Source organism: Callorhinus ursinus, unplaced genomic scaffold, assembly GCF_003265705.2.
Source record: "Callorhinus ursinus isolate GAN/ISIS: 27379988/994484 unplaced genomic scaffold, GSC_fseal_2.0 scaffold90, whole genome shotgun sequence".
Classification (NCBI taxonomy): Eukaryota; Metazoa; Chordata; class Mammalia; order Carnivora; family Otariidae; genus Callorhinus; species Callorhinus ursinus.
This window is the reverse complement of record NW_027397152.1, coordinates 1,071,914-1,096,103: the sequence shown is the minus strand read 5'-3', so window position 1 is coordinate 1,096,103 and position 24,190 is coordinate 1,071,914. Positions and strand designations below refer to the sequence as shown.

Here is a 24,190-nt window from a genome sequence, read left to right as displayed (position 1 = left end):
TCAGGATTTTCTCCCAGCTTTTTTCCTCTCTGCAACATTGGGCAAATGAGCCTCCCTAGATCTCAGGTTTCTTGTCTTTCCTCATCTATAAAATGGGAACGCTGAACCAGATAACTAATATCTAAGCTCCTTTCTGGGTCTAAAAGGCTGTGCTTCTAGGTGGGAAGTTATAGCAGAGGTGGAGGCCAATCAGATGGAGTCATCTAGCCATATATTTTTCTGTTTCTGTCTGAGGGTGGCCACCAGGTGGGAGGAGATGCAGACACCTCAGGCTTCCCAATGACTGTTCTCTGTTTTCCTTTCAGAACATTTTCCAGATGGCACGGTCACAGCAGAGGGATGTGGCCACCTAGCCTTTCCTCACCCCTCCTCCTCCCCCTCATCCTCCCACCCCTTTCGTCTCCTGTGTCAGACAGAGTAACCATTAACACAAAAGAAGAGAAAAAGGAAAAAAGTCATTATGTTCAAAAGCCCTAAACTAAATCCTATTAATAATCCCTCTGAATTTCATGTCTCTGGAATTGAGCTGGTAGAGAATGACAGATTGGTCAGCACTAGGAGTCAGCTGAGTTAAGACAGGAAAATAAGCCCAACAATGCGCCAAAGGTATCTTTGTCCTTTCACCTGGGCCTCATACCAACAGACTCTCCTTGTACTATATTTTTAAAACTGGAACTATGAACTCCATCCATTTGCACTGTTCAGACATATATATGTATGTATGTAAAAATTATATATACACAAATTAGCTGCACGTATATACATATATATATTTCTTTTTAAATTTCATATTGATGGCAGTACCTTTTTTAGCTTGTGTTTTTACACACCTTTCACTAGAATTCATGACTTCTCTCTTGCTCTCTTTATTTTGAAACAAACTTTAAAAAGGAAAAAAAAATAATTTACCAGGAAAATACCTCTCCTCATGAAGGACTCGAAAAGTTTACAACCTGCTTGGGTTTTTTCCCCCCTTTTTTGTATTGGGTGAAGATTCTGACTCATGGGTTGCCGTAGAGTCTGAGGAGCAAGGAGCATAGTTTCTTTATCTTCCACGAGGCTGCTGGGGAGGAGAAAGAGATGTGTTTCTCAAGGGTAGCAAGGATTGCAGATCTGCAGGGAGAGTCTAAAGACTTGGTGTGGTCTTTGATTCCAAGACAACTTTCCTGGTCCATCTCTCTCTCCCACTCATGGCTTTCTAGCCACATTCCATCCACATCTCCTCACTTCCCGAGGGCCCCTTGAATGCTCTCCCTCCACTGCCTAGAATGGAGGGGAGGGTCAGCTCAGGAGGTTGATGCCACAGGAACCTGAAACACTTCGTGGTTGTAATTTCCCATTTCCCTGCCGTTTCTGAAGCAGGCAGAGTACTAGGGACCAGAGTTAAAGCCAATACCTTTAGGCACAAAGATTGGACTTAGGGGAAAAGAAGGAAGAAATGCCCTAAGTACCTAAGCTTTTCCCTATCCATTCCTGACCAATAACCACCCATAACCAATTACATTCTCCATGACTTCCTTAAAGAGCCTTGTTGGGGAGGGACCTGACAGTATAGTATCCGCAAGGCCTTAGGGAAACTTGGAATGAGTCAGTGGTCTGTGCCAACCAAACCAGTTCCCATCTCTAAGCCAGCTGAGGACCCAGGAAGGACCAGTAGCAATATGGTTGATTTGAGTTGGATCTCAACTTTTAATGAAAAGGAGACTAAAGAAAAACCTTTTTGTCCCCCAAAGAGCTCCTCATCTCACCTTGCAGTTTGAGCTTTTGAATCCTGAGAGCTGTATCCCAGGACTCCGGGGGCCGGGCTGACCAGGTGGGGCAATACTCTCAGCCCCAGGCTCTAGAGATACTGCATTGGGAGCTCGAGGTTGGGCTCCGGTGCAACTGAAACATGTCTGTGAGCCTTCTTTTCTTTTTCCCTTCTCTACCTTCTAAACAAAAACCTCCATTGGGTGGCATCTTTTGCTTTGTCTAACTGGGAGGCAGCCATACTTGGTTTAGTCACTCTACTGAGCAGTGGTGGGGTGGTTTGAAGTTTCTTTTTTGGTAACTTGTTTTTGCAGATCGTCGTGAGGCCATTTTTCTTCCTCTCTCACCCTGTTATCCTGGCAGCTGCTTGCCCCAGGACAGTGTGGGATCATACAGGACACCTGTCTTCCCTCCCCTTCTTCAAATCTAGGTGGAATCATAGAATACAGAATGTAGGGATGCTGAATGTTTAATGTTACAGAGAGTGATCCCTGGTTTGAAAGCTTTGATGCAGGATTATCTTCTTTTGGCTTAAATGAATTTAATAATGAGCCAAAGGACCCTAGAAAGAAGATATGCTGATACCCCGCTCCAAGATGCTAAAGAGGCTTTTGGTGCCAGCTTTGTTCAAACTGTAAACATAGCAGCAGTTTGTGTGTATTCCCTCAGAGTGGGAGAGGAATGAACAAATCTGGAGTCTGTGCACTATCCCAAATATTGACCTCCCATTGTGAGATGTGAGACGTGGGGGCTGCCCGTAGGATGGAGGCCCCTTGGAGTGGGTGGATGTTGCTCTGGTCCCTTTGTGGCAGAGCATTCATTCACTTGGTGCTTTGGAGACTGGGCGAGGGCCCTGTGGGTATTGGCCTGTGGGCAGAGTCTATTTAGGAATAGCCCCTACTTGTGGCTGTACCACTAACAAAGCACCCATTTATAGCAAGGAGGGGGAAGGAGGGAGCCCCTGGAGGACGGCACCTTCCCCTCTTCCACCCACAGCAGGCCTCCTGGACCAGGGCAGAGGTCACTGTGGCTCCATAGGATCAAGCTCTTTTTTGCATGAAGCAGTGTTAGTGTGACACTCCTTTCCCCCCTGGCTCTATACTTCCTCTCCTCAATCCCTGCTGTCTTTCTTAGTCCTGGGTTGTGCCCAGGGAGCCTTCTGCCCAGTCTTCTTTTGCAGTTTGTCTCTGGGAAATGGAGGGGCTCCCCCTCCCCTCTGCTTTGCTCCAGCAGAGCCAGCAGGATCTTCCTGATCTCCTGTTGTCCTTCCCTCTTTTACTCAGTTTCTATCCTCTTTGGTAAAAGCTCAGAGTTTTGTATAGATCAGGAGAAAATGCAGGCCCTGAGAAACCTGTCCCTGCAGAAAGGTTTCCTTGGGCCATGCTTTGGGCTCTCTGCTCTTTATATTTTTATTCTACTTTTCCATTTTCCTGCCCTCCCCTTGCCCTTGGCCTAAGCTCAGCCCAGGTGTGTGCTCAGGGCAGCTCCTAGGCCTGGCCTGTCTAGTTTCATCCTGTCATCACCCAGGCCGGTAGCTTTGGTTATCCCCTCTTGTAGCTCCAAAGCTAGTGCTTGGAGCAGCAGTACAGGGCATTGACAGGAGGGGACACCTCTCTCTCCTCTCAGAATTTGCCAGCTTACAGCCTGGCTCCTAAGAGGCAGATTTCCTTGAGGAGACTGCATCCTGGTTGACCTGATGTCTCCTGACCTGGAGGGACTATTGTGCTCTCTGGCTGGATCAGTTCAGCATAGAGACCATTTGGCTGTTGGAGCCCAGCATATTGCTAGGTTCCCTCACCAGATCGATTGTGTCCCATTAGCTTCCTTTTGAAGGGAGGACAACACTGTTGATACTCAGAAAAGAAGAGAGGCAGTGGGTTTGCTTCTTCAACTCCTGTCTTCCAGTTCCACCTCCTGCCTGCCCTTCCCACTAGCCCTGGGCATGTCATGCCAGGCCTCACTCATACCAGGACAGCAGCTCACTCCTCAGCAATAATCTCAAGTGTGGGGAATGCTTAGGGTTCTGGGGAAGGGTAGGAGCAAAGAGGGGAGTGCTGTGGGCTGAAGGCACTTGGCCAATTGCTAAATTGGACACCAGTTTTATATCATGCCCGCCTTTTAAGCCAGTGAGCTGGGCTTCAGTTTTCCCCAGGCCATGCATACTTTTAATTTATTTGAGAAACTCTAATTGTATTTTCACTGCAGTATCTTGTATTTTTTATTTGTGATTTAAGAAATGTGAAGAGAAAATACACAGACACATAATGGCTAACAGTGTTTCTTTCATTCCTTGTTCTAGAGCTAACCACTCTAAAATTGTTTGGTAATGTCACTTAGTGTAATTAATTGTAACATATTCTTTTAAATAAATTGATTTATTGATGAAAGTAGTCTGTGCCTTCCTAGACTACACATCCTTTGGGTTGCATGGGAAGAAGTGAAGAGGGACCTTTGAGATTGGTGTTAGAAAGGTCAGTCTGAAAATGGGAAGGAACACCTAGCTGGTTCTCCCGGGTAGCGAGTGGGGCAGTCTTTTGAGGGCAGGAGATAGAGAAGCTGGGAGGCCCCTTGCCTAAAGTTCTGTTTCCAGTGGCTCCTTTGGAAATGCCTCCTGCTCCCTCAGATGTCAGAGTTGATTGCGCCAGTCGTCCCCCCCCCCCCCCGCCAAATCCATGGTAAAACTCACAGGACTCTTCTCCCTCAGCCTTACTCAGATAGAGCCTAGCAAAGCCCTTGGGACACATCTTAGCACTGTCCCCCTACCCCAGTAACATGATCTGCTGTTTCATTTTACAAATACCTCAGGAGACTGATCTCCTGAATCTGAACCTAATATAACAACAACAATAATAATGCATAATAGTAGGCACTCTGGGTGGTTGTATTCCTTCCTCTGCCCACACCCCTGAGAATAAAGGTGGTTCTGGATGTACTTTGTTTTTACACAGGGGTCTCAGGTACTGTGGCCTAATGACTTACTCCAAAGAGTACCTGCTCCTCTCTGTCAAAGCTCAGCATTTGCGTTAGGTCAGATATTTTGTTATTTTTGTAAACCTTTCTTACTTTTATAACCCCCGACCATATGTTTTTGCTCCTTGATTGAAGGCTATAAAAGCAAGAACTAGTTTGACATTTCTTTTGGCAGTTTGGGGAGAGACATTTGTTCTGGATCTCATTCACTCAGCCATCAGCATTAAATAATTGGGATCTGGGCGCCTGGGTGGCTCAGATGGTTGAGCGTCTGCCTTCGGCTCAGGTCATGATCCCAGGGTCCTGGGATCGAGTCCCGCATCGGGCTCCCTGCTCCTTGGGAGCCTGCTTCTCCCTCTGCCTCTCTCTCTCTCTCTCTGTCTCTCATGAATAAATAAATAAAAAAAAATAATTGGGATCTGATAAATATGATAATGGGGAAATAATTCTTTTTTCTTTAACAAGGAAAGAATCTGTAGAGAAGGAGAAAGTGGAATCCCAGAGTCGAATTACAGAAGTTTAAGTCGACAAACATTGATTGGCTATCTGCCACGCGCAGGGCATCCTGTTCCATACAACAGCAGATACAAAGGCAAAGGAAGAGCCATTGTTCCCGCTTTCAGCCCAGCAGAGAACTGAGAGATTTACGAATGACATGATACATGGCAATGGAAGGTTGAAGTGCCATAAGGACTAGGAAGAAGAGGGGGGGAGAAAGACCTCTGGATGAAGCAGCTAAGGAAATCTTCATGAAGAAAGTGGCGTTTAAGATGAACCATTTAAGATGAACAGGAATTCAACAAGAAGGTTTTTCACAAAGTTTATTGAGCTGTTATGTGCCTGACACTTATAATTGGGAATGAAGAGCCATGGGGGGAGGGGAAGGCTCAAACTTGTCCAGATGAACAATGAATAGTCCTATTTGATTAGAACTTAGATGGAAGATGAGGTTTGAAGAGCCTTGAATGCCAGGGTAAGGTGTTCTACATTTAAAAAAAAGGTTTTTTTTAATCAGGTGCAGTTTAGAAACTGGTGCTGTAGAATACACACAGAAGGCTCAGTTAGGACACTGTTATGGTTGGTTGGTAAGTGGAGGCAGTGATAATTAAAAGGGATACGGATGTGAGAAAAAAATTGTGGAAGTAAAATCTTTTGTGATTTAATAACATTGAATGCATGTGTCAGGAGTCAAAGACTCCCGAGGTTTCATCTCTAGGTGGCTAGAAAATGGAAATATTTAAGAGTTGAAACAGGGAGAAAATGTGTTGGCTTTGGACCTATTATGATTTAGGCATGGGTGAGAAATCTAGATATATAGACATCCAGCAGTTACTTCTTAATTATTTGTGGAGCACCTTCTGATGTTCTGGGCACTGTTGAGGGTGATGGGGATACAGCAGTAAACAAGGTGAAGAACGGACTCGGCATCTGTCCGTGAATGGATTTGTAGAAGGCTTCTATGGAGAACAGGTTGTAGGAGGGCTCTGGTGGTATGAGGGTGACTTTGGACTTTGTGGCCATGGAGATGGAAAGACAGATGTGTGCAGGTCAACAATATATTTGAGAGGACAAGTAGGGCTTTGCAGTTGGATTGAATAGGAGGCGTGAGATGGTGAATAGTGGTGCTAGATACTTTTGAGGAAGACTGAGGGAGGAAGGCGCTCCCAGACTGAGTTCAGGACAAAAGTTCAATTAGAAACACACAACTGGGAGTCATTCTCATCGAGTGGATGAGAGGATGCAGTATATTGGAGGGAGACCCCATTTGTGGGGGGCAAGAGGAAGCTGCCTGATTACTCAGGGAAGTAGACCCAGAGAAGGCCCACAGAATGGGAGTCTTCGAAGGACCAGATGCTTGGCTCAGAGCGACTCAGGTTGTCAGACTTGGAGAAGTGAGTGAGTCTTGGCCGCAAGTGGAAATGCCTGCAGTCACAAATACTAGAAGCCAAGGCCGCGAAGGCTTTGACACTTTAGCAGGAGAGTGAAAAGACGAAGGAAACCCTGCAAGTCGGACGGGCTGTGCAGGGTCTCTGCTAAGGGGACGGAAACGCTTTGCCTGATGTTTGTGCATTTCTAAGCTCTCAAAATGCGGCCAGGGCATGGGGATGCATTGGAGGAAGAATTATCCAGGGCTTTTCCCGGCCACACTCTCATCCCTGGAGCCCCCCTAATGGAGGATATTTTCCTAAATGTCTGTTTTCATTTCTATAAATGGAAGGCTTCTCCCAATCCCTGCTATTAATCTGTCAGCTCCAGTCTTCTGCCTTAAGAAGTTCTTTTCCTTTTCCCTTCTTTTTATGCTGCCATTAACGTTGGAACAGTAACTTGATCATTTTAGAAGAAGCAGCTGAGTTTCATCCTGCTTGGTCTGAATTAGGGGATCCTACTGTCCTGATTTCTTATTTCTTCTGCTCTCCCATTTTATTACTGCTCAGATCCCCCCTGCTCAGAAGAGGTGGTAGTGAACTTCGGGAGCTAACAGAACTACCCTCCTTTATACCCTACCTACTATATTTGAAGCTAATATGATGCCTGAGAAATCTGTTTATGCAAGATGCAAGTTCAGAGCTTCCTTTTCTGGCTCCGAGGGTCCTACGTTTTGCCATCAAAGTCCCTAGAGATGATGAGCACTGGGTGCTGTATGGAATTACTGAATCACTATATTGTACACCAGAAACTAATATAACACTGCTAACTATACTGGGATTAAAATAATTTTTAAAAAGGACCTGGAGAATCCCTGTCCCCGAAATGTTTTGTTTCCCCCCAAAAGACCCCTCTGTGTCTCCCTCTTCATCATTCAACTTTACTTGTATCTACTGCTTCTCTGGAGAAAATCTGGCTCCTTTGGAGCTCCTTCTCCTTGCAGGGAAGGGCAAGCCGTGAGCAGTGACAATAAGGATTCTTCGGTTTGGTGAGGGGCTGCCTGAGATCAGGGAGGATACCAGGAGGAGGAGACTTCCGAGTCCTTTTGCCTTCCAACTCCCGCATCCCAGGAGAACCCACCAGTCAGTATGTCACTCTGGGAGATGCTCTTCGGTCTCAAATACACCTTCCATCTTCCTGTCCTGACCCAGAAACTGTGGTGAGGCCACAGCGAGACAGTACAAGGGAAAATTCCTGGTGTTGATACCAACTCCTGCTGTTCTTACACTTTTGCCTGTCTGTGACCACACACACACACACATACAGTATACCACACACACACACAATATACCACACACACACAATATACCACACACACACAATATACCACACACACACAGTATACCACACACACAATATACCACACACACACAGTATAACACACACACAATATACCACACACACACAGTATAACACACAGACACACACACACACACAATATACCACACACACAGTATACCACACACACACACACAATATACCACACACACAGTATAACACACAGACACACACACAATATACCACACACACACACACCCTATATATTCGAGATTTCAGATGCTCCTGCCAGGATTCTCTTCCTTCTGAGTAAGGCCCCATCCCTGATCTCTGCCAATCTAAGAGACTTTTTTTCCCTGAAACAATATCCACAGGTATATTTCTATTGTACTTCACATGTTGCTTCTCTTTGTACTCCTCTCAGTTTGGGGTGGTTTAAGAGAAGGCCAAAGTACGGGGCTGAGGTGGGAGTGGGTGGTGAGGAGTCGCACATCCTTGTGCGCTGGTGGAACAGCTCTGGCCTAAGGCTGGCTGGGCTGGAAGGTGAGCAAGTTTAAAGTGGGGGGCATAATGAGGGTGGGGTAGCAGGTTGCTGCTAAAAGCAAGTGGCCCAGGTGCTGTGAAGTCACACACTACCCCTGTGTGAGCCCCCTGAACCCAGCCCTAAAGTAGTTCACTGAGAAGAATCTAAGAACCGAATCGAAGGGACCTCAGGGCTTATGCAGTCCACCTTCTGCGTGATGGGACTCGCTGTGACAGCCTGCTTGGTACTTGTTGGGATCATTACCTCGGGTCAAAGACCAGGTAGTTGAGTCTGTTAGATGAGAGAATCATGGGCTTTGGAGTCTGACATATAGGGCTTTCTTCCTGCAGCCATCCCTTGGTAGCTTTGTGATTCTGGATAAGTCAGTTACCCTCCCAAGCCCTTTTTAACCTGTCTGTAAAATTATATCCCGCCTCACAGAGTTGTTGGGAGGTTAAGTGAGGAAAGGTACCCTAAAGGCCTGTAACAGAATCACAGAGCAAAAGCTTAGCTCCCTGTATCCCCACTGGGAGGTGCAGGGACAACTCACCCCCAGCCTTCAGAGGGACAGGGCTGGATACAAGAGAGGCCCACTGACCTGCTTTCTTCCCTCTGTGCCTAGTGCTGCAGAGCATTCCAGGATTAAGCCTCAAGGAAGGGCGGAAGAATGGGATCATGAAGCCATGGTCCAGGCCTGGACCCCTCAAAGATCTTGGACCCTCCCAACAGGTCTCTCTCCCAAACCTCCCTCCTTTCATCCCCTCCCCAGTGCGCAAAATCCCCTCCCGTCAACTTTCCAAGACTCTTATTTGATGCTTTTAAACTTTTTTCTTTATTTAGACAGAAAAGACCAACTCTTTAAAAGTAAAATGCAATAAATAAATAAGTTAAGCATAGAGAAGTGTCTGAAACGGACTCCCCAGTCTCCCCTTACCACTCCCACCCCCACCCGTTTCTTTCCCCTAAAACCTCTTCCTAAAGAAAATGATCAGGTAATAAACCCCTGTAACCCTCCCCACACCCCTCCTCCCAAATACCCAATTACCCCCAAAGCAAAGGGAGAAATCAAGAGAGAGAAAAAATCCAAGGGGAACATTGTCTAAACTCCCAGAAAGAGAGATGGCAGCGTCCGGGCCGGGCCGGGCTGGATAACGCACGGGTGGTAGTGGTATTTACACGGAGGGGACCAGCAGAGACTGTAAACATTTTTAGGGGTTCGGGGGAGGTCTTTTCCTCATGAAAGGAGGAGGGTCTCTGTGGCTGACTGGTGGAGAGGCAGCCCTCAGGGCTCCCCCACACCCTCCTTAAGAGGGGGCCCATGGGGGAGGCAGTGAGTTTTAGGGCTGGGAGCCCAGGGTTCAGGGATATCCTACCTCTAGCTGAGGGTGGCAGGGGGTGTGAGAACCAGCTTCTGAGAAACCCCTAATGTGGGGAAGAGGCTGGGGTGAGGGTGAGGTGGGGAGCTTGTGGGAGGCCCCTCTGCCCTCCCGGGGGCCACAGGCCCGCTGGTGGGGGAGGCAAGTGCGAAAGCTGGGCACAGAAGGTCACCACAGGAGCCCCAGCAGAAGGCAGATACCCTGGAGCCTTTGAGCCTGTCCCTTGCTCCCTCACAAAGGCCAAAAGGGCACCTGGGAGGAAACAGGCCCTTCAGGAGGGGCGGGGTGGTGGGAGTGGGCCAGTGTCCTGTTCCCCCAGGGCTGTGAAGCAGCTTTTGCCCCAGAGCCCCATCGAGGCCCGGGCAGGTGTGCAGAGAGGGCTGGGACCAGACGTGGGGAGAGGGGTGTGGTGCCCCTTCCTCTGGTGTCTCCAGACCTGTGAAGGAAGGAGACACGGGTGAAGCTGTGGGGAAGACACAGCCAGTGCAGGTCATAGGCCCTGCCAGGGAGGAGGTAGCTGGGCTGGCTGACGCAGGATAGGATGGGGCCGCCTGGGGAAGACAGGTCATCGGAAAGGCCTCAGTCCAGACGGAGCCCCCCAGCTGTTGACAAGGGGCAATGATGGAGGAGACGGGACGGAGAGGGCCCATGATATAAGAAACCAAAGGATATGCAGAAGGAGATATTCACACAGCCCGTGAGAGAAACAAAGGCTGGAAGATATGGTGACAGGGACTGGAGGGGACAAAGCAAAGGAGTGAGACAACAGGCAGGCAGGCAGAGATAGCTAAGAGGAAGGAGAAGAAGGGGCAGCAGACAGACAAGACACCTGGAGGAAGAGCAGGGTGGCCAGGCTAGGACCTGGGGCTGGGCTTAGGGCTGCAGACTTGAGGGCTGAGACCCCCAGCCCCTAGAGAGTGCTCTCATTCCTTTTCAGAAAGGAACAAAGAAAGCAAGAGAGAAAGGCACAGAACACAGACCACAGTCACCAACCACTGTTGACCAAGCACATCCCGCGAGCTGCCCCCGGCCCTGACCCTGGGCTGAGGGGCGCTTCCCTCCGCGGCCCCCTCCCCAAATAACAAACAATCGGCTCCAAAGACAACACGCTCGTTCCATGCAACTTACAGGGGCCCGGAGCAGGGGTCCGGGGATGGGGGCTTCGGCCGACAATGAACACGGGCCCTGGGCTGGGGGGGCCCCCAGGGTGGGGGGAGTTAAGCAGCCAGGATTGGGGGGGAAAGGGGGAGAAACAGAAAATGTGGGTATTGTTCTTGGGTTGTGTTTTTTCAGGGGTTTGGTCCAAAGGAGATTAAACAAACACAAAAGTCACTAAAGCTCACAGCTCTGTGGCCATGAGGCTAGGGTGGTGGCAACAATGGGGCGGAGGGGACCCATTTAGTGAAATTCAGGCAGTCCAGCATTTTGGCCTTCTCCACCTAAATCGAAGCTTCTCCTGGGGGGCCTGAAGCTTGGAATTCCCCCCCAGTCTGTTCTGTGCACTCTCCACTGTCCCATGGGCCTATACTACATCGGAGTCCAGGGTCTATACTACCTGGAATCCAGGGCACTGAGGGTCTGATATCCCCACCTCTCAGGAGGATAGATATTCCAGGAGTCATGATTCTAGAACCCTCCAGTATCCTATACCAGCCCCCTTCCTTTCCCAACTCTACTCCCCTAATTCAACTCTGACCCAAAGGAAAACCAAAAAGAGAGAGACACACAAACACAAGGACACTGACCAGACAAACGAGACCAGATACTGAGGAAGACCTGGGGAGTGGACACAGATCTAGACAGACTTGGCTCTCTCTGGGGTCACAGTTTGTGTGTGTGTTTGTGTGTGCGCGCGCACACGCGTGCGTGCACGCTTGCGCGTATGTGTATGTATGTGTGTGAGAGAGAAAGAGAGAGAGGGAGAATGACTCAGGTGATTGAAACACAGCAGAAGGAAGGAGCTATACCAGATCCCTGCTTCAAGTGCCCAGAGTCAGAGGTGGGGGTGGGGTGGGCATCCCTGAGGCTGGGGGAACAGGGGGTGGGGGGGCAGTCCAAGTGAGGGCCCTGGCTTCAGTGTGAGGGAGCTGAAGAGGTCACAGGATGGGAGCAGGACCCACCTGGGGGCCCTCAGTAGGGCCGGTTGGCATCCTTAGGCCGCTTTAGCTGGACTTTGAGGCGCTTCATGCCAATCTGGAAACCGTTCATGGCCTGGATGGCAGCCTGTGCACTGGCCGGATTGTCGAAACTCACAAAGCCTGAGGTGAGAGGGTCATAAGGCCCAGCCCAACCCCACCTCACTTGCCTGTGCTGAGGGCCAGAACCTGCTCTTTGGTTCCCCGGCACCACCCTACTTCCTCCCGGGATCCTGAATACCTGACACACAGTAGGCATTCGATGGGTAGCTGCTGATCGATAGGTTGAGTTAATGAATGCAGTCCAGCCACTCACATGCACTAGGACATTCTTTCCAGCGCTCTTTAAAGGGCAGCCCCTTCCTCAGCCTGGATAACTCTGAAAATGACACTTCTGGCCCTTCATGACTTCTCACGCAGGGAGGACAAGGCCCTTGAAGCAACTTTTCAAAGACACAAAGCCAAAAGACTCCACTCCCTAAGCCTTCCTTTTGAAAACCAAACATCCCGTTCCTGAGCCTCTTCCAGACCTCATGGAGTATGAATTTGACCAGTGCTCAAGGAGAAAAGGTAAAGCTGTAGTTTTTGGAGGAAGAGCTGGGCCTGGACAGCAGCTGGTATGGGATGCTGAGGGTGTAAGAAAGGCTCTTTCCAACTCTTGGACAATCTGGATTTCAAAGTTTGGGCCCACTGTGACCATAAATGCCTTCAAATGTCTCAAACCTTGTCCACATTTGGAGTTTGGCAAAAATGTGCCGTATTTTATCTTTTGGATCATTACATTCTTACCAAAACACTTGCTCTGATTGGTGGCCCGGTCAACAAAGACTTTGGCCGAGATGACGTGGCCAAAGGGGACAAACATCTGGAGGATCTCTGAGTCCGTGAACTCCTGGGGCAGGTGGTAGATGAAGATGTTGCAGCCGTCAGGGCCTGGGTGGTAGCAGAGACAGAGGAAGAGCCCAGTGATTGGGAAGCACTCGGGGGCAAGCGTCTCACGGAAAGCAGGCCCGGGGCAGACCCTCCCATCCCAGCCCCCATTGTGCAGGCCAGGGCACCAGACACCTCATCCCCACTCGCTTTCTCCCCGCACATGAGGCCAGAGGCAGGCTGCGAGCAGGCGACAGGGAGTCCCCAGCCCAGGGCAAGGGCGCTCCTGTCCCAGAAGGGTCTGGGCCAGCAGGAGGGCGCCCAGGCCGCACCTTCCCGTTGCTGCGGCTGCGGTTGCGGCGGCTGTGGCTGCTGCTGGGGAGGAGGTGGGGGCTGCTGGGCAACCAGGGCGGGAGGCTGCGGGAACGCGGGCGCCACCAGGCTGTAGGCTGCTGGGTAGGCTGCTGCGGTGGGAGAGCAGAGAGCTAGTGGGGGTCCCAAGACTCGCCTGGCCCCCGGGGCCCTCTGGCCAGCAGCCCAGGGTAGACAGGGGTGGACAGGGCTGAGAGGGGTCAGAGAAGGAGCCACCTTGAACTCTGGGTGCACTGCCCCTAATGTCAGGAAGCCCAAGGGGGTGGCTGGCAGGGCGGGGCACCTGGCAGCCTAGCCTCGGTCCCACGCCGTCCCTCCCATCCGGGGTGGGGGGGATGCTGGGCTCCTCACCTGTGTAGTGCTGCATCCCTGCGTAGGCCTGCTGCAGGGGGTCCACGGGGGCCGCGGGGCTCTGGGCTGGGGAGAGCAGCACCGACTGTGAGGGTGGGGCAGGACGCAGAGCAAAGGCCAGGCAGGTGGGGAGGATAGCCTCACAGGGCACAGGGTGTGACGGGAGAGCGTGCAAAGGCCCAGAGCCACGGGGAGAGGGCAGAGCGTGGAGTCTGTGACTGGCTGTGCAAACCCTGGGCTTCTCTAAGCCTCAGCTTCCCTGGCTGAGAACGGGCAGAGCATCCCTGCCCAAGGATGACAGAGCAGGAGAGAGCAGCTTATCACCCCGAGGCCTGGAGAGGGAGGGGGCGCCATGGCTTTCTGTGGGCAATGGGAGCAGCGGCTTTGATAGTTGCTGGGGAGAGAGGGGGGCAGGCAGAGACCCCCACCTGGGTAGGGGTGAACCCCGTTGGGATAGAGAGCATCAGGGGCAGGCTGCCCGGTGGGCTGGGTGGGCACCGGGCTGTAGCCGTTGACGCCCAGGGCAGCAGGGATTGCCGAGACGGGCGTGGCAGCGATGGCAGGAGGGGTGCTGGTTCCTAGGGAGGAGAAAGCGACAGAGACAGAGCGGAGAAGTAGACACACACACACACACACACACACACACACACACACTAGTCAGCAAGTCTGCAGGCAGAAGGGAGGAAGCAGGCCACTCTCTCACCCCTGAGTCCCTTCCAGACCCTCTGGCTTCCCTGAGCAGTGCCCTGTGTCCCACCCCCCCACCCTCCTACACCCCGGGCGGCAGCTCCTCTGACCTGTCCCATTCACACCCAGCCCAGCCCGCCTTGCCTGGGCCTTACCTGAGGATGGGGTGATGGGAGTGGCGATGAGGCCATTGGCATTGATGGCGGCCATGTGCTGCATCTGCACGGCAGCCATGGTGGCCATGGGGCTGAGGTAGGCACTGTGAGCCGCTACCAGGGCCGCCTGCTGCTGCATCAGCTGGGGGAAGGGGGAGAGAGGAGAGTGGGGCCAGGTCACCTGTGCCTAGCCTGGTTCCCCTCCCAGCCCTGGGCCTTGGCACTGGAAGGGTGGGGACAGGTCCTGGAGGCCAGGAGGAGGCGGGGATTGGCCAGGCCCAGCACCCAGGGGTCAGTGCTCACGGCCTGGGTGTAGGCGCTGTAGGCTCCAAACTGCAGGGCGATGGGGCTGAACATGCCCAGCTGGGTAGCCACCTGCTGCATTCGGCGGAGACCTCGCTCCTTCTCCGTGTCAGCAAACTTCACCACCAGGCTGGATGAGGCACCCTGGGCAGGGGCCACGCATGTGGTTAGAGGGACAGAGTCGGGATTTCTCATCCCCAGAGCCCTCAGGGCCTGGCCTCAGTTCCACCCCTCCAGACTTGGCCTCTTTGGGAGGGCAGCCATCATAGTGCCTCTGTCAAACAGGAAGATTTTAATCCCCGCCTCCCCCTGTGCCAGGATGTGCAAGAGACTAGAAAAAGTTGAGGAACTCAAAGACATGTGCTTGAAAAGGGAAAGACCTACTGGAATCCAAAGGGCATCCCTGGCTTCTCTGTGAGGATTCTGAGCCAGAAATTATCCCCAGGTTGGAAGGGCCACAGAGAATATTTAATCCCAGGCTGGTGGTGTCGGCTAGCCACCCCAGCCCCCGCACCGTGTGCTCAGAGGATGAAGCCTCAAGTTTTCATACCACTTTGCACTAAATAAAAACCAAACCCAAGAACATTTGCAGAGTGTTGTAGAATCCTGGAATCTAGAACGCAGTTCTCTATTCACTGTCGCATCCTCTTGACCAAGTTCCTGCTAAATGCTTGCCCAGCCTCTGCTGAGGGAGCTTCAGAATCAGCTAGTTCCATCTGAGAACTCTGCCCTGCTGGAGAGCCCTCCACGAGTACAGTCAGTTGACCCACTGCTAATGTGCAGAGGGCACGTGCGGCCTCTAAGCAAGTGTTCTGACACCCAGCCAGTGAGGCTGGGGGGTACAGGAGACAGGAGATGGAGAGCCTGAGGGGTGGAGGAGGCCGGGGAGGAGGGCAAGGCATGCCGACTAGATGTGAGGGACAGGGACAGGGGCCCGAGGTGGGGAGATGTCATCTGAAATGTGAATGTGAGGGGGGCTCACCGGCAGGGTCCGGCTGCTGTGAAGGGTGTTGATGGCCGCCTGGGCCTCGGCGTGGGTCTGGAACTTCACAAAGGCGCAGCCTACAGCATCCAAGAGCAAGGAGGAAAGGGTGAGTGCTCACCCTCGAGGGCCCCCACTGTCCCCGTTGCCGGGAAGCCAGTAGGAGAGGAGCAGGAAGGCCAGAAGGCCCGGTTGGGGAAGGGGTAGCGACTGGGTACCTTTGCTGGTGCCATCTGGCCCCCGGAGCACAGTGCACTCGTCTATGGTCCCAAAAGGCTCAAACATCTTCCTGACGTCCTCATCTGTCTGCTGCTTCCCTAGCATCCCCACAAAGAGCTTCCGGTCTTCTGGGGGGTAAGGCACAGGAGGAAGGGCATGTTCAGGGCCCCCTGGCTGCTTTACCAACCCTATTCCCGCTTGGGACAGGCAGAAATCCTGCCCTTCACCTTCAGCAACTCCCTGGAGGTCCAGGCACTCCCCTCACCCTGCGACTAAGGCTTCTAACATATGACACCGGTGATGTTTGGGGAAATGGGGCACAGTTACATAGAGTGCTCGGTCCAGTTCCTGAAGGTCTTGCACTTTACTCTGTGCTTCAGTTTTACCATCTCTACAATGGGCTGGATGACATCCCCTCTGACCACACTGACTTCAGTCCCCACCTTGACCAGGAACCCTTTGGAATTCTCAGATTTTCTTCCTCAGAGAGGCTGACCCTCAGTTACTCCAAGCCCTGGGCCTGAGTCCAAAGTCCAAAGGTACAGAACCTACCTCCTCGGCTCTCGCTGTCGGCCGGCTTGACCTGGATGGGCCTGTTCATCTAAAAGGAGAGAAGAGAAGGCAACTGCTGGGGACCTCCTCTGAACCTCCCAGGAGCCCTCCCCAGGACGGGACCTGCAGAGAGGCCAGAGGGAGTAAACCCCAGGCCCTAAACTGCTGATGGGAAGGAAGGGATGGGCCTAATCTTGTTTAGGATTAGGACCCAAGGGGATTAGAGGCAGCGGAAGGTGAGGATGTAGAGGATGCTCCTGGGGCCAGCTCCAGGCTCCGGTGAGGCCCCAGGTGACTTGGCCAGGGATAAGTGATGCTGGCTTTAGGGGGAGAATGGAACTTCCCGTAGGACCTGGGTCCTGAGACAGAGCCCAGCCAAGGGGCTATTCAGCAAGAGCTGCCTCAATTTTGCAAAGTAGGCGCAACAGAGGCCACTCCAATAAGCAGCCCCAAGGAGGACTGTCGACCCAGGGACACCCCACAGATGCCCCGCCTTCCTTCTGACCCCTAGAGGTGTGTCTGCTTCTCTATCTTCCCCCCAAAACCCTTGACCCCAGGGGGAAGGCACTCGGGCAGCACAAAGGGAGCAGATGCCCAGTCTCCGTGGCAACGGGAGAATGCGCGCCATGGCAACCGCCCACTCAGCCTGATTTATCCCTCCCGTCGCCCTGGCGACCGTGGTGACGTCATCACTTCTGCTGCTCCACACACCCGGTGAAGGAGTGTGGGGGGGTGAGAACAGGGTATGTTGGGGGTGGAGGATTTGGTGGGGGCTGGGAGGTGGGGGAGGGGCCCAGGACAAGCTTCCTGATTCGCACTGAGCAGGCCCTGCCGGGGCCACACTGTCCCTTCCTCTGCCTTCCTCCTCCAAATCAAATCCTTGGTGTCTCACAGCTGGGAGGGCTCCGAAGGAGGAACTGTTATCCCGTGCTCTTTTGACATTCTCCCTGTACCCCGAAGTCCTCCAGAGCTCTCCCTTCTCTTCACTCCTGCAGCATTTCCCTTTGTTCAGCCTCCAGTGGAAATGCAGACACCCCCCAGTTCCACTCTCCACGTTCTTGTCTGGTGAGGGGACTTAGCAGTGACTTCTGCAGGTTGATTTCCTTAACTAGCGGGGAGCATCTTCGGAACTGGAGGGAGTGGAAGGACTCAGGCTTTCGTGTCTGAAGATATTTTGCTATTGAGGGGCCATCCTAGCTCCAGTGACCAAAAATAGATATTAAACAAAAGAAACCATTTATCGACATTCTGAGGGGGGCTACGGGTATCCTCAGGCAAGGCACTGGACTGGGGGTCAGGAGACCCAGGTTCAGGGACTGGCCCTACCACTCACTAGCTGGGTGACCTTGGACAAGTCACTTCTCTCCTCAGGGCCTCAATGTTCTCATCTGTAAAACAGTGGGGCAGATCAGGTGGTGGTGAGTCAGGTTCCCCTCAGCTCTAGTGTTCCAGCCTTTGGGGATCTTGTGTCATCACTTCATACACAGAGAAGTGCAGGATTGATTGTTGCCCCTTGCCCCTTCTCACACCAGACCCTCCTCCCTGGTATCAGGCCATTCCAGTCAGTCTGACAGGACTCTGCTGGTGAGGTATCCCCAGCCCTGGATCAAACCTAAGCCCCACCTCAGCTGACACTCCTGTCCTGCCCCACCCCCATTTATGGATCTGAGAGCAGCTGGTTAGGGGGAGGTGGGTAACAGTCACCCAAATCCTCCAGCCAATCTGCTCCCAGCTTTATCCTCCACCAATCTGGGATTATCCCATGGAGGTTCAATCTCCTCAGGAGCTTGTGTGCATGTGTGGGTGCGAGAGAGAGAGAGAGAGAGAGAGAGAGAGAGAGAGAGAGAGAGAGGTGTGTGTGCACAGGGTGGGGGTTAGATGCCCAGGGCTCTCAGTCTTGCACCCTCCTCCTCTCTGTAAAGCTATCAGGAGGTGCCCCACGGGCATCTCAGCACCAGCCACACCCCCTACGGAAGAGGTAGAATCCGAATCAGGGTCTTTCCATAGCATCAGGGAGTTCTTTAGTTGACACTAACCCCTTCCCAAAATGCCCCTAGGGATTTGCGGTTCTAGTTGAGGGTGGGGAACCTGAGACCCAGAGAGAAAGGATGCCATTCCCTTGCTGCATGGGCTTCCAGACACAAAAATAGCACCTCAGTAAATATCCACAGCTGATAGGGATTCACACAAAGACACACGCAAGCGCACAGGCTGCAGTGCAGACCACGTTGACAGAAGGCTCCCCTCACTCCCCTACAGATAGACAGCCTCCCTCAGTGGCCCTCAGTGACCCAGGCCCAGGCTCTCCTTCTTGGCCTGGCACTTCCTGTGGGAAGCTCGGTCTTTGTTAGCTCAGCTTGGGCACACCTGCCCCCTCCCTTGAGTCCAGCTGGGCCCTGTTTACCTGGCAACCCGGAGTCGGGCGCCTCTCTTCCCTAGCCACCACCAGCCAGGTGATAAGCCCTCCCTAGGGCCTCCCAAAGAAGAAGAGGCTATTTATACTCCAAGTAGCACTCAGACTGCTCCCCACCAACTTGGTCACGCATAAGGCCCTCATCCTTCTCACCAATAGCAAAGACCCCACTGCCAGGAAGAGCTTATATTTCTAGAAAATCTAATTCTCCTGAGGATAGAGGCCTGCTGCTCTCTCACCCCTGGCTCCGGACTCCCTTCCACCCAGTGTCCCAGACCACACACGGGTCCTTTCCACGGGGCCAGAATTCACTGGCCCAACAGCAAGCCGACAGGGAGGGCCCACATCCCTAGAGTGGGATTTTGGCCCAAGGAGAGGGGCTAGGGCAGGCTAGGCAGAAGAAGTCCCTCCCACCACCACCTCCAGTCCCTCCCACCACCACCACCACCACCATTCTCTGGGCAGGGAGAATCCAGGGGCCTGTGGCTGAGCCCCTCCTGGGAATGATCAGGGGAGAGAAAAGGAAATGGGGCTTGACAGCCACGGGCCCAGCCTCCATTCTTCCTGTCTGCAGCCCAAGCATCACCCTAATGTGGTGGCACCTTGCAGATTCCAGGGTGACAGAGATGGGGAGAAAGGAGAGAGAGCTAAACGCCCCCACAAAAAAAGAGCCTGTACTGGGGCACCTGGCTGGCTCAGTGGGTGGAGCATGTGACTCTTGATCTCGGGGTTGTGAGTTCGAGCCCCACGTTGGGTGTAGAGATTACTTAAAAATAAAATATTAAAAAAAAAAAGCCTGTATTAGGAGGGTGTGGAGGGAGATTAGACAGCAGGAAGAACTTCCCAGAGAGCTGGCACACTAAAAAGCCAAGACTGTTTGAGGAAACAACACTGCCAGGAAGGCAGGTGGCAGAGAAAAGACCTGGGGGATAAAAAGGGTCAGGCAGAGCCTGGCCACAGACATCTGCTCCCCTACACTGCCCTGATTTGCTCCCTCAAGCCCCTAGCACCTGGGTCCCCTTGGAGGATGGGACCCTCCCCCCATTTCCTATGCTAGAGGCTCTGTCAGGCCAATCTGGACCCTGTCCCCTGAGGCAAAGGCCAAAGTGGAGGCCTCAGCGTCACCTGGGAGCTGGCTCAGGGGCAGGGCTAGACACTCATTAACCAGGTGCCCTTCTCCCTCACCTCCCACCCTGGGCCTGTTTGTTTCCAGGAAGGGGAGGCAGAGCCTTTCCACACCCGGACAGTTGGAGCCCTGCCTGAGCATGCAGGCAGCTGGAGGGGGCCGACCCAGGGCAGGTGCCCGGCTAGCGAGACAGAAAAAGACGAGACGTGGCGACGGAGATGAAAACTACTGATTTGTCAGGGGTCTCCACAGAGAAAAGGGAAGAAAGGAAAGTTGCGACGTGACGTGATGGAAACCAGGCTTCCCAGGGATGCGTGTGCCCACACCCACACAGCCAGGCTGGCGGGCGCACGCGCACACATGTGCACACGCACGCGCACACACAGGCTCCCTGGATCCCGAGCCTGCTCACACACACACACACGCATGCACAGATCCTTAATTCCATGGGCCAGGGCTGTTCTGGCTGGCTTGCCACCAACTAGGACAAGACGGAGGGGTGAGAGCCAGGCGGGCAGCGGGATTTGCTCTCCGGGCCATCTTCAAGGGTTGAGGGCCACAGAGGGAGTGGGTCCTAGACCTCTGAAGGTTGGAAGCTGGGAGTGGGTGAAGTGGTTCTGATGTTCCTGGATGCCCCCAGCCTCTTTGCCCATCTGTTTTGTCTATTTCCCTCCCAGGAAGGGATGGAGAATCAGCCTTTTTCTCCATTTCCCACATGGGGAGAGGGCTAGAGGCTGTGAAACGTGTGCCTCCAGCACCCAGGCTGTGCTCAGCAAATGTTTGCTGAAGGGATGGACGGGGTGAGCTCTCAGTCCTGGGGCTCAGGGGGTGGGAGACAACAGAAGTACAGAGACAGTGGAATAGAATGGCACATCCTCTCCCCCCCAAGGCTGCCTGGCTGGAGGCATCCTGAGATTCTCTATCCCTGCCAGCCCGGGCCTGGGGCAATCTGCAAGGCTGTCTCAGAAGAAGAGAAAAAGAGCTCATGTTTTCAGGAGAAAGGCCATGTCAGAGGGCACCCCTGCCGACCTGGGCACACTTTGGGGGTCAGGCCTGATCTTCCGCAATGATGTCTGCCCCTGCCCTTGCTTGCCCCCCAGCCCAGGCCCACCCAGGCCCTGCTCTACCCTGATGCCCAAAGCTCTTCCTAGAAGACACGAGGTGAGTCTGTCAGAGCTCAGAAGCCCGCACAGAGATGCTAGTCCAGCAGGCACCAGCTGTCCATGTCACAGCCAGACATCCCACCCTCAGAGCCACAAGAGTGCCTGGGTGCCTCCTGCTTACTTTGCCACACACTTGGTGTCCAGAGTCTGTCCCCACACCTCCCCACCAGCTAAGTTCTCTCTCTACATGTTGCCCCACGAGCAGGTTGGGAAGTGGGGAAGGGGCGGCATCTGCTCCTTACAAAGGTCACATTTGCTCTGCTAATCGCTCTCTTCCTTCTCTCCAGGTAGAAGAAATGAATGCATCTCTAGCAAGAAAGAGGGGTGTTAGAAGGAGAGGGGGGCTTCCTGGTGATGAGAGGAGGTAGAAAATGAGCTCCATGTCTCAGGAAGGTGGTGAGCCCCCTGCCCCTTCTAGGGCCCTTCTCAGCCCTCTGGCCCTACAAATATGGGACTCACCCCTGGAAGCGTCTTCTGTTCGTGCAGGGCGCTCTGGGCCTTCAGGGCTGAATCGCGGGCACAGTATGTCAGGAAGGCACATCCTGAGGAGGGGCAGGGGCAGAGAGACCGGGTGGGGGTGAGTCCCTGATCTCCCCTCCCTAAAAGGCTTCCCCCAACCATAAGACTGAGGACTGGGAGGCTTGTCTCTCTTCTTGCCACTTTCTGGCTGCTGAAGTGGGAAGGTATCTGCGAGGGGCTAGACAGTCTCTGGGCTGCTGAACTCAGGGCAGAGACTCAGAGCCCGGGAGGTTTCTGTGGTGGTGGCATTGGGAGAGGGGACTGTTGGGAGAGGGGGCTTTGTGTGGGGGGAGAAGGGGCATGTGGTTGTCAGACAAGTGTGTGCGGTGTGGTCTCTTCCTTCGCTGGCCTCTTTTCCCCTTCTCCTTTGCCTCTACCTCCCTCCATCTTGGTCCCCATCACCCCTCTCCTCTCCCATGTTCCCTATTTCCTCATCTCTCTCCAACTCCACAGGAGGCAGGTGGAGGGTGGAGAGTGGGATAGAGGAGAAGGAAAGGGGAGAGCAGTTCACCGCAAGTCCCTAGGCCAGTGCAGGGGGAAGCAGTGGGCCCCCCCCACCCCGAGCCCCATCCCCAGTGCCTGGAGCTCTCCAAGTCCTGACCGGGGCCTGACCCTGCTTAGCAAGAGCGCAGAGCCCTGGACAGGCCCAAGGAGTGCCCCTTGTCCAGGCTTTCTTAACTTCCTGCCCCCACACTTCCCAGATCTATACCAGTCTCTGTCCTCCACACCCTGCTTCTCAGGTCCCTCTCTTGGGTCCTGGAGCTGCCCTGCCCAGTCCATGTCCACTCTTGCCAGGTTGACCCCCACCCCAATAGTGTCTGAGACTACTAAGATTCTCAGGCGCGCGCGCATGCGCACACACACACACACACACACACACACACACACACACACACACATCCCTGCCCGGCTCCTTATCTCCCAAACCAGATCTCTTGGTCCTCCATCCTCCTTTGAGTTCATCCACGACACTACCCTCTCATCTCTAGGATCCACATCTCTGCATACCCTCGACAACTCTTCCCCCAAAGAGGCTGTCTTTAGGCCTGCACAGCTCACCCTGGCTGTTCTCTTCCAGGTCCTCCATCCACTCCTTAGCCCCTGAAATCTTTCCTTCCACATCAGCCCTTTCCAGCCACTCCAGCCCTCCAGGCTGGCTTCCTCTCCTCCCAGCCTCCCCTCCCACCCCTGACACCTCTCCAGCCTGGCCTGACCCCTCACCCTTGTGCAGCCCGGTGTACTTGTCCTTGATGACAGTCAGCTCGAAGATCCGACCAAACTGTTCGAAGATGGGCTTCAGGTCCTTTTCCTCCAGATGCCTCGGGATCTGCCCCACAAACAGCTTGATGGCATCCGGCTCCTTCATTGGGGCGGCCCAGGAGGAGGGGCCGAGGGGAGCAGGGAGAAGCCCAAAGGCCAAGGGGAGCTGCCCAGCAAGGAGGCAAGTGGTGGGGGCCGGGGCCCAGCCGGGGCTGGCTTTCCCTTTGGCCCCCAACCACAGTGCTGAGGAGAGGGGCAGCTCTTCACACAAAGGAGGCCCAGGGAGTTGAGGACTAGGGGTCAGGGGTCTAGGCAGACACTGTCATGCCACCAGGGGGCATAGCCCAAACAAATGATCTCCCTCCCAGAGATTTGGCAAATATCCCAGGAAGGGGGTCAGTGTGCTCAAGATCTGGAGGATTAGGGTGGTATCAGGGGTGCTGGGAACTGGGGGTTAAGAGCTGGAGTCGGGGAAAGGGCCTGAGGAGGGTGATGGAGAAGGAGGCTTAGGGGTTAGGGGCTTGGTAGGTTGCCAGCAGCGTCGGGTGGGGGGGGGCACTCCTGATGTGGGGCAGGTGGAGCTCTCGTTGGCTTTCCCGGGAGGACACCTCCCCTGTGGCTGATCCTTCTGCTGGGTCCGAAGATCCCTGATGCCAGATGCTTGATCTCTGATGGCGGCAGGGCTCCGGGGGTCCCTTCTGCCCTGCCGCCCCCCTTCAGGTCCTCCCCTCAGCCCCCCTCCCACCCCCACCCTGGTCCCCGGGCCTGGGCTGCTGCTGGCTGCTCCCGTTGCTGGGGCTGCCTGCTTTCCCGGTCACCTGGGTCCCGGAGCTCTGCTCTCCGGCCGCGCTCTCCTCAACAAAAACCTCCCCCCTCCACACCCCCCTCCCCACTCCCACCTCCTTTCCCCTGACATCAGTGATGTCAGTCTCAGGGGTGGAATACAAATTCTCTACCCTGGAGAGGGACGCACAATCCAGACAAGAGCCACGCCCTCTTTCTATCTCCTTCCTTCCTGACTCCCTTCCCGCCCCCAGAAGAGCGGCTGGTCCTGTTGATAATAACCCTTCCCCCATCTTACTCCCCAATCACGAGTTGGGCAAGACACTAAGATGGAGAATTTATAGAGGAGCCCTAAGGTGGGGTCCATTGTTCCGGGGGCTGGAGCTGTCCCCGGTGCTGGAAGCGAAGACCCAGGAGAGGGGAGCAGGGGGGAGGAGGAGAGGGGAGCCGGCATCTGGGGAGACTGAGTGTGGGGAGT

The 24,190-nt window shown here is 53.8% G+C and overlaps 2 protein-coding genes across 11 annotated transcripts in view; one reads left to right on the top strand and one right to left on the bottom strand.

Moving 5' to 3' along the window:
* The window catches only part of SNX27 (sorting nexin 27), a 67,504-nt gene extending 61,308 nt beyond the window's left edge, over nucleotides 1–6,196 (top strand). For 2 of the 3 annotated variants that reach the window (XM_025858296.2, XM_073888472.1), the window contains one exon: nucleotides 5,185–6,196. In XM_025858296.2, the coding sequence (XP_025714081.1) occupies nucleotides 5,185–5,358 (174 nt within the window). In that variant the 3' untranslated portion in view covers nucleotides 5,359–6,196. Of the gene's footprint in view, nucleotides 1–305; nucleotides 4,137–5,184 lie in introns of those variants that run through there. The other variant, XM_025858297.2, reaches the window with a different exon arrangement.
* Nucleotides 6,197–9,256: 3,060 nt separating this feature from the next.
* Nucleotides 9,257–23,807, bottom strand: CELF3 (CUGBP Elav-like family member 3). 8 transcript variants are annotated; one of them, XM_073888395.1, is made up of 14 exons: nucleotides 23,748–23,807; nucleotides 22,891–22,996; nucleotides 21,610–21,692; nucleotides 16,449–16,497; nucleotides 15,896–16,024; nucleotides 15,678–15,757; nucleotides 14,696–14,839; nucleotides 14,393–14,534; nucleotides 13,979–14,128; nucleotides 13,551–13,616; nucleotides 13,160–13,291; nucleotides 12,747–12,890; nucleotides 11,943–12,080; nucleotides 9,257–10,258 (listed from the first exon to the last, which is right to left on the bottom strand). In XM_073888395.1, the coding sequence occupies exons 4-13, from the start codon at nucleotides 16,495–16,497 to the stop codon at nucleotides 11,953–11,955; spliced, it is 1,164 nt and encodes a 387-aa protein (XP_073744496.1). In that variant the 5' UTR covers nucleotides 21,610–21,692; nucleotides 22,891–22,996; nucleotides 23,748–23,807; the 3' UTR covers nucleotides 9,257–10,258; nucleotides 11,943–11,952. The 8 variants fall into 8 exon arrangements, with proteins under 8 accessions (XP_073744496.1, XP_073744494.1, XP_073744491.1 ...); XM_073888393.1 differs by lacking the exon at nucleotides 21,610–21,692 and having other exon boundaries at nucleotides 15,896–16,021; nucleotides 23,748–23,764; XM_073888390.1 differs by lacking the exon at nucleotides 21,610–21,692 and having other exon boundaries at nucleotides 23,748–23,763.
* Nucleotides 23,808–24,190: the final 383 nt, after the last annotated feature.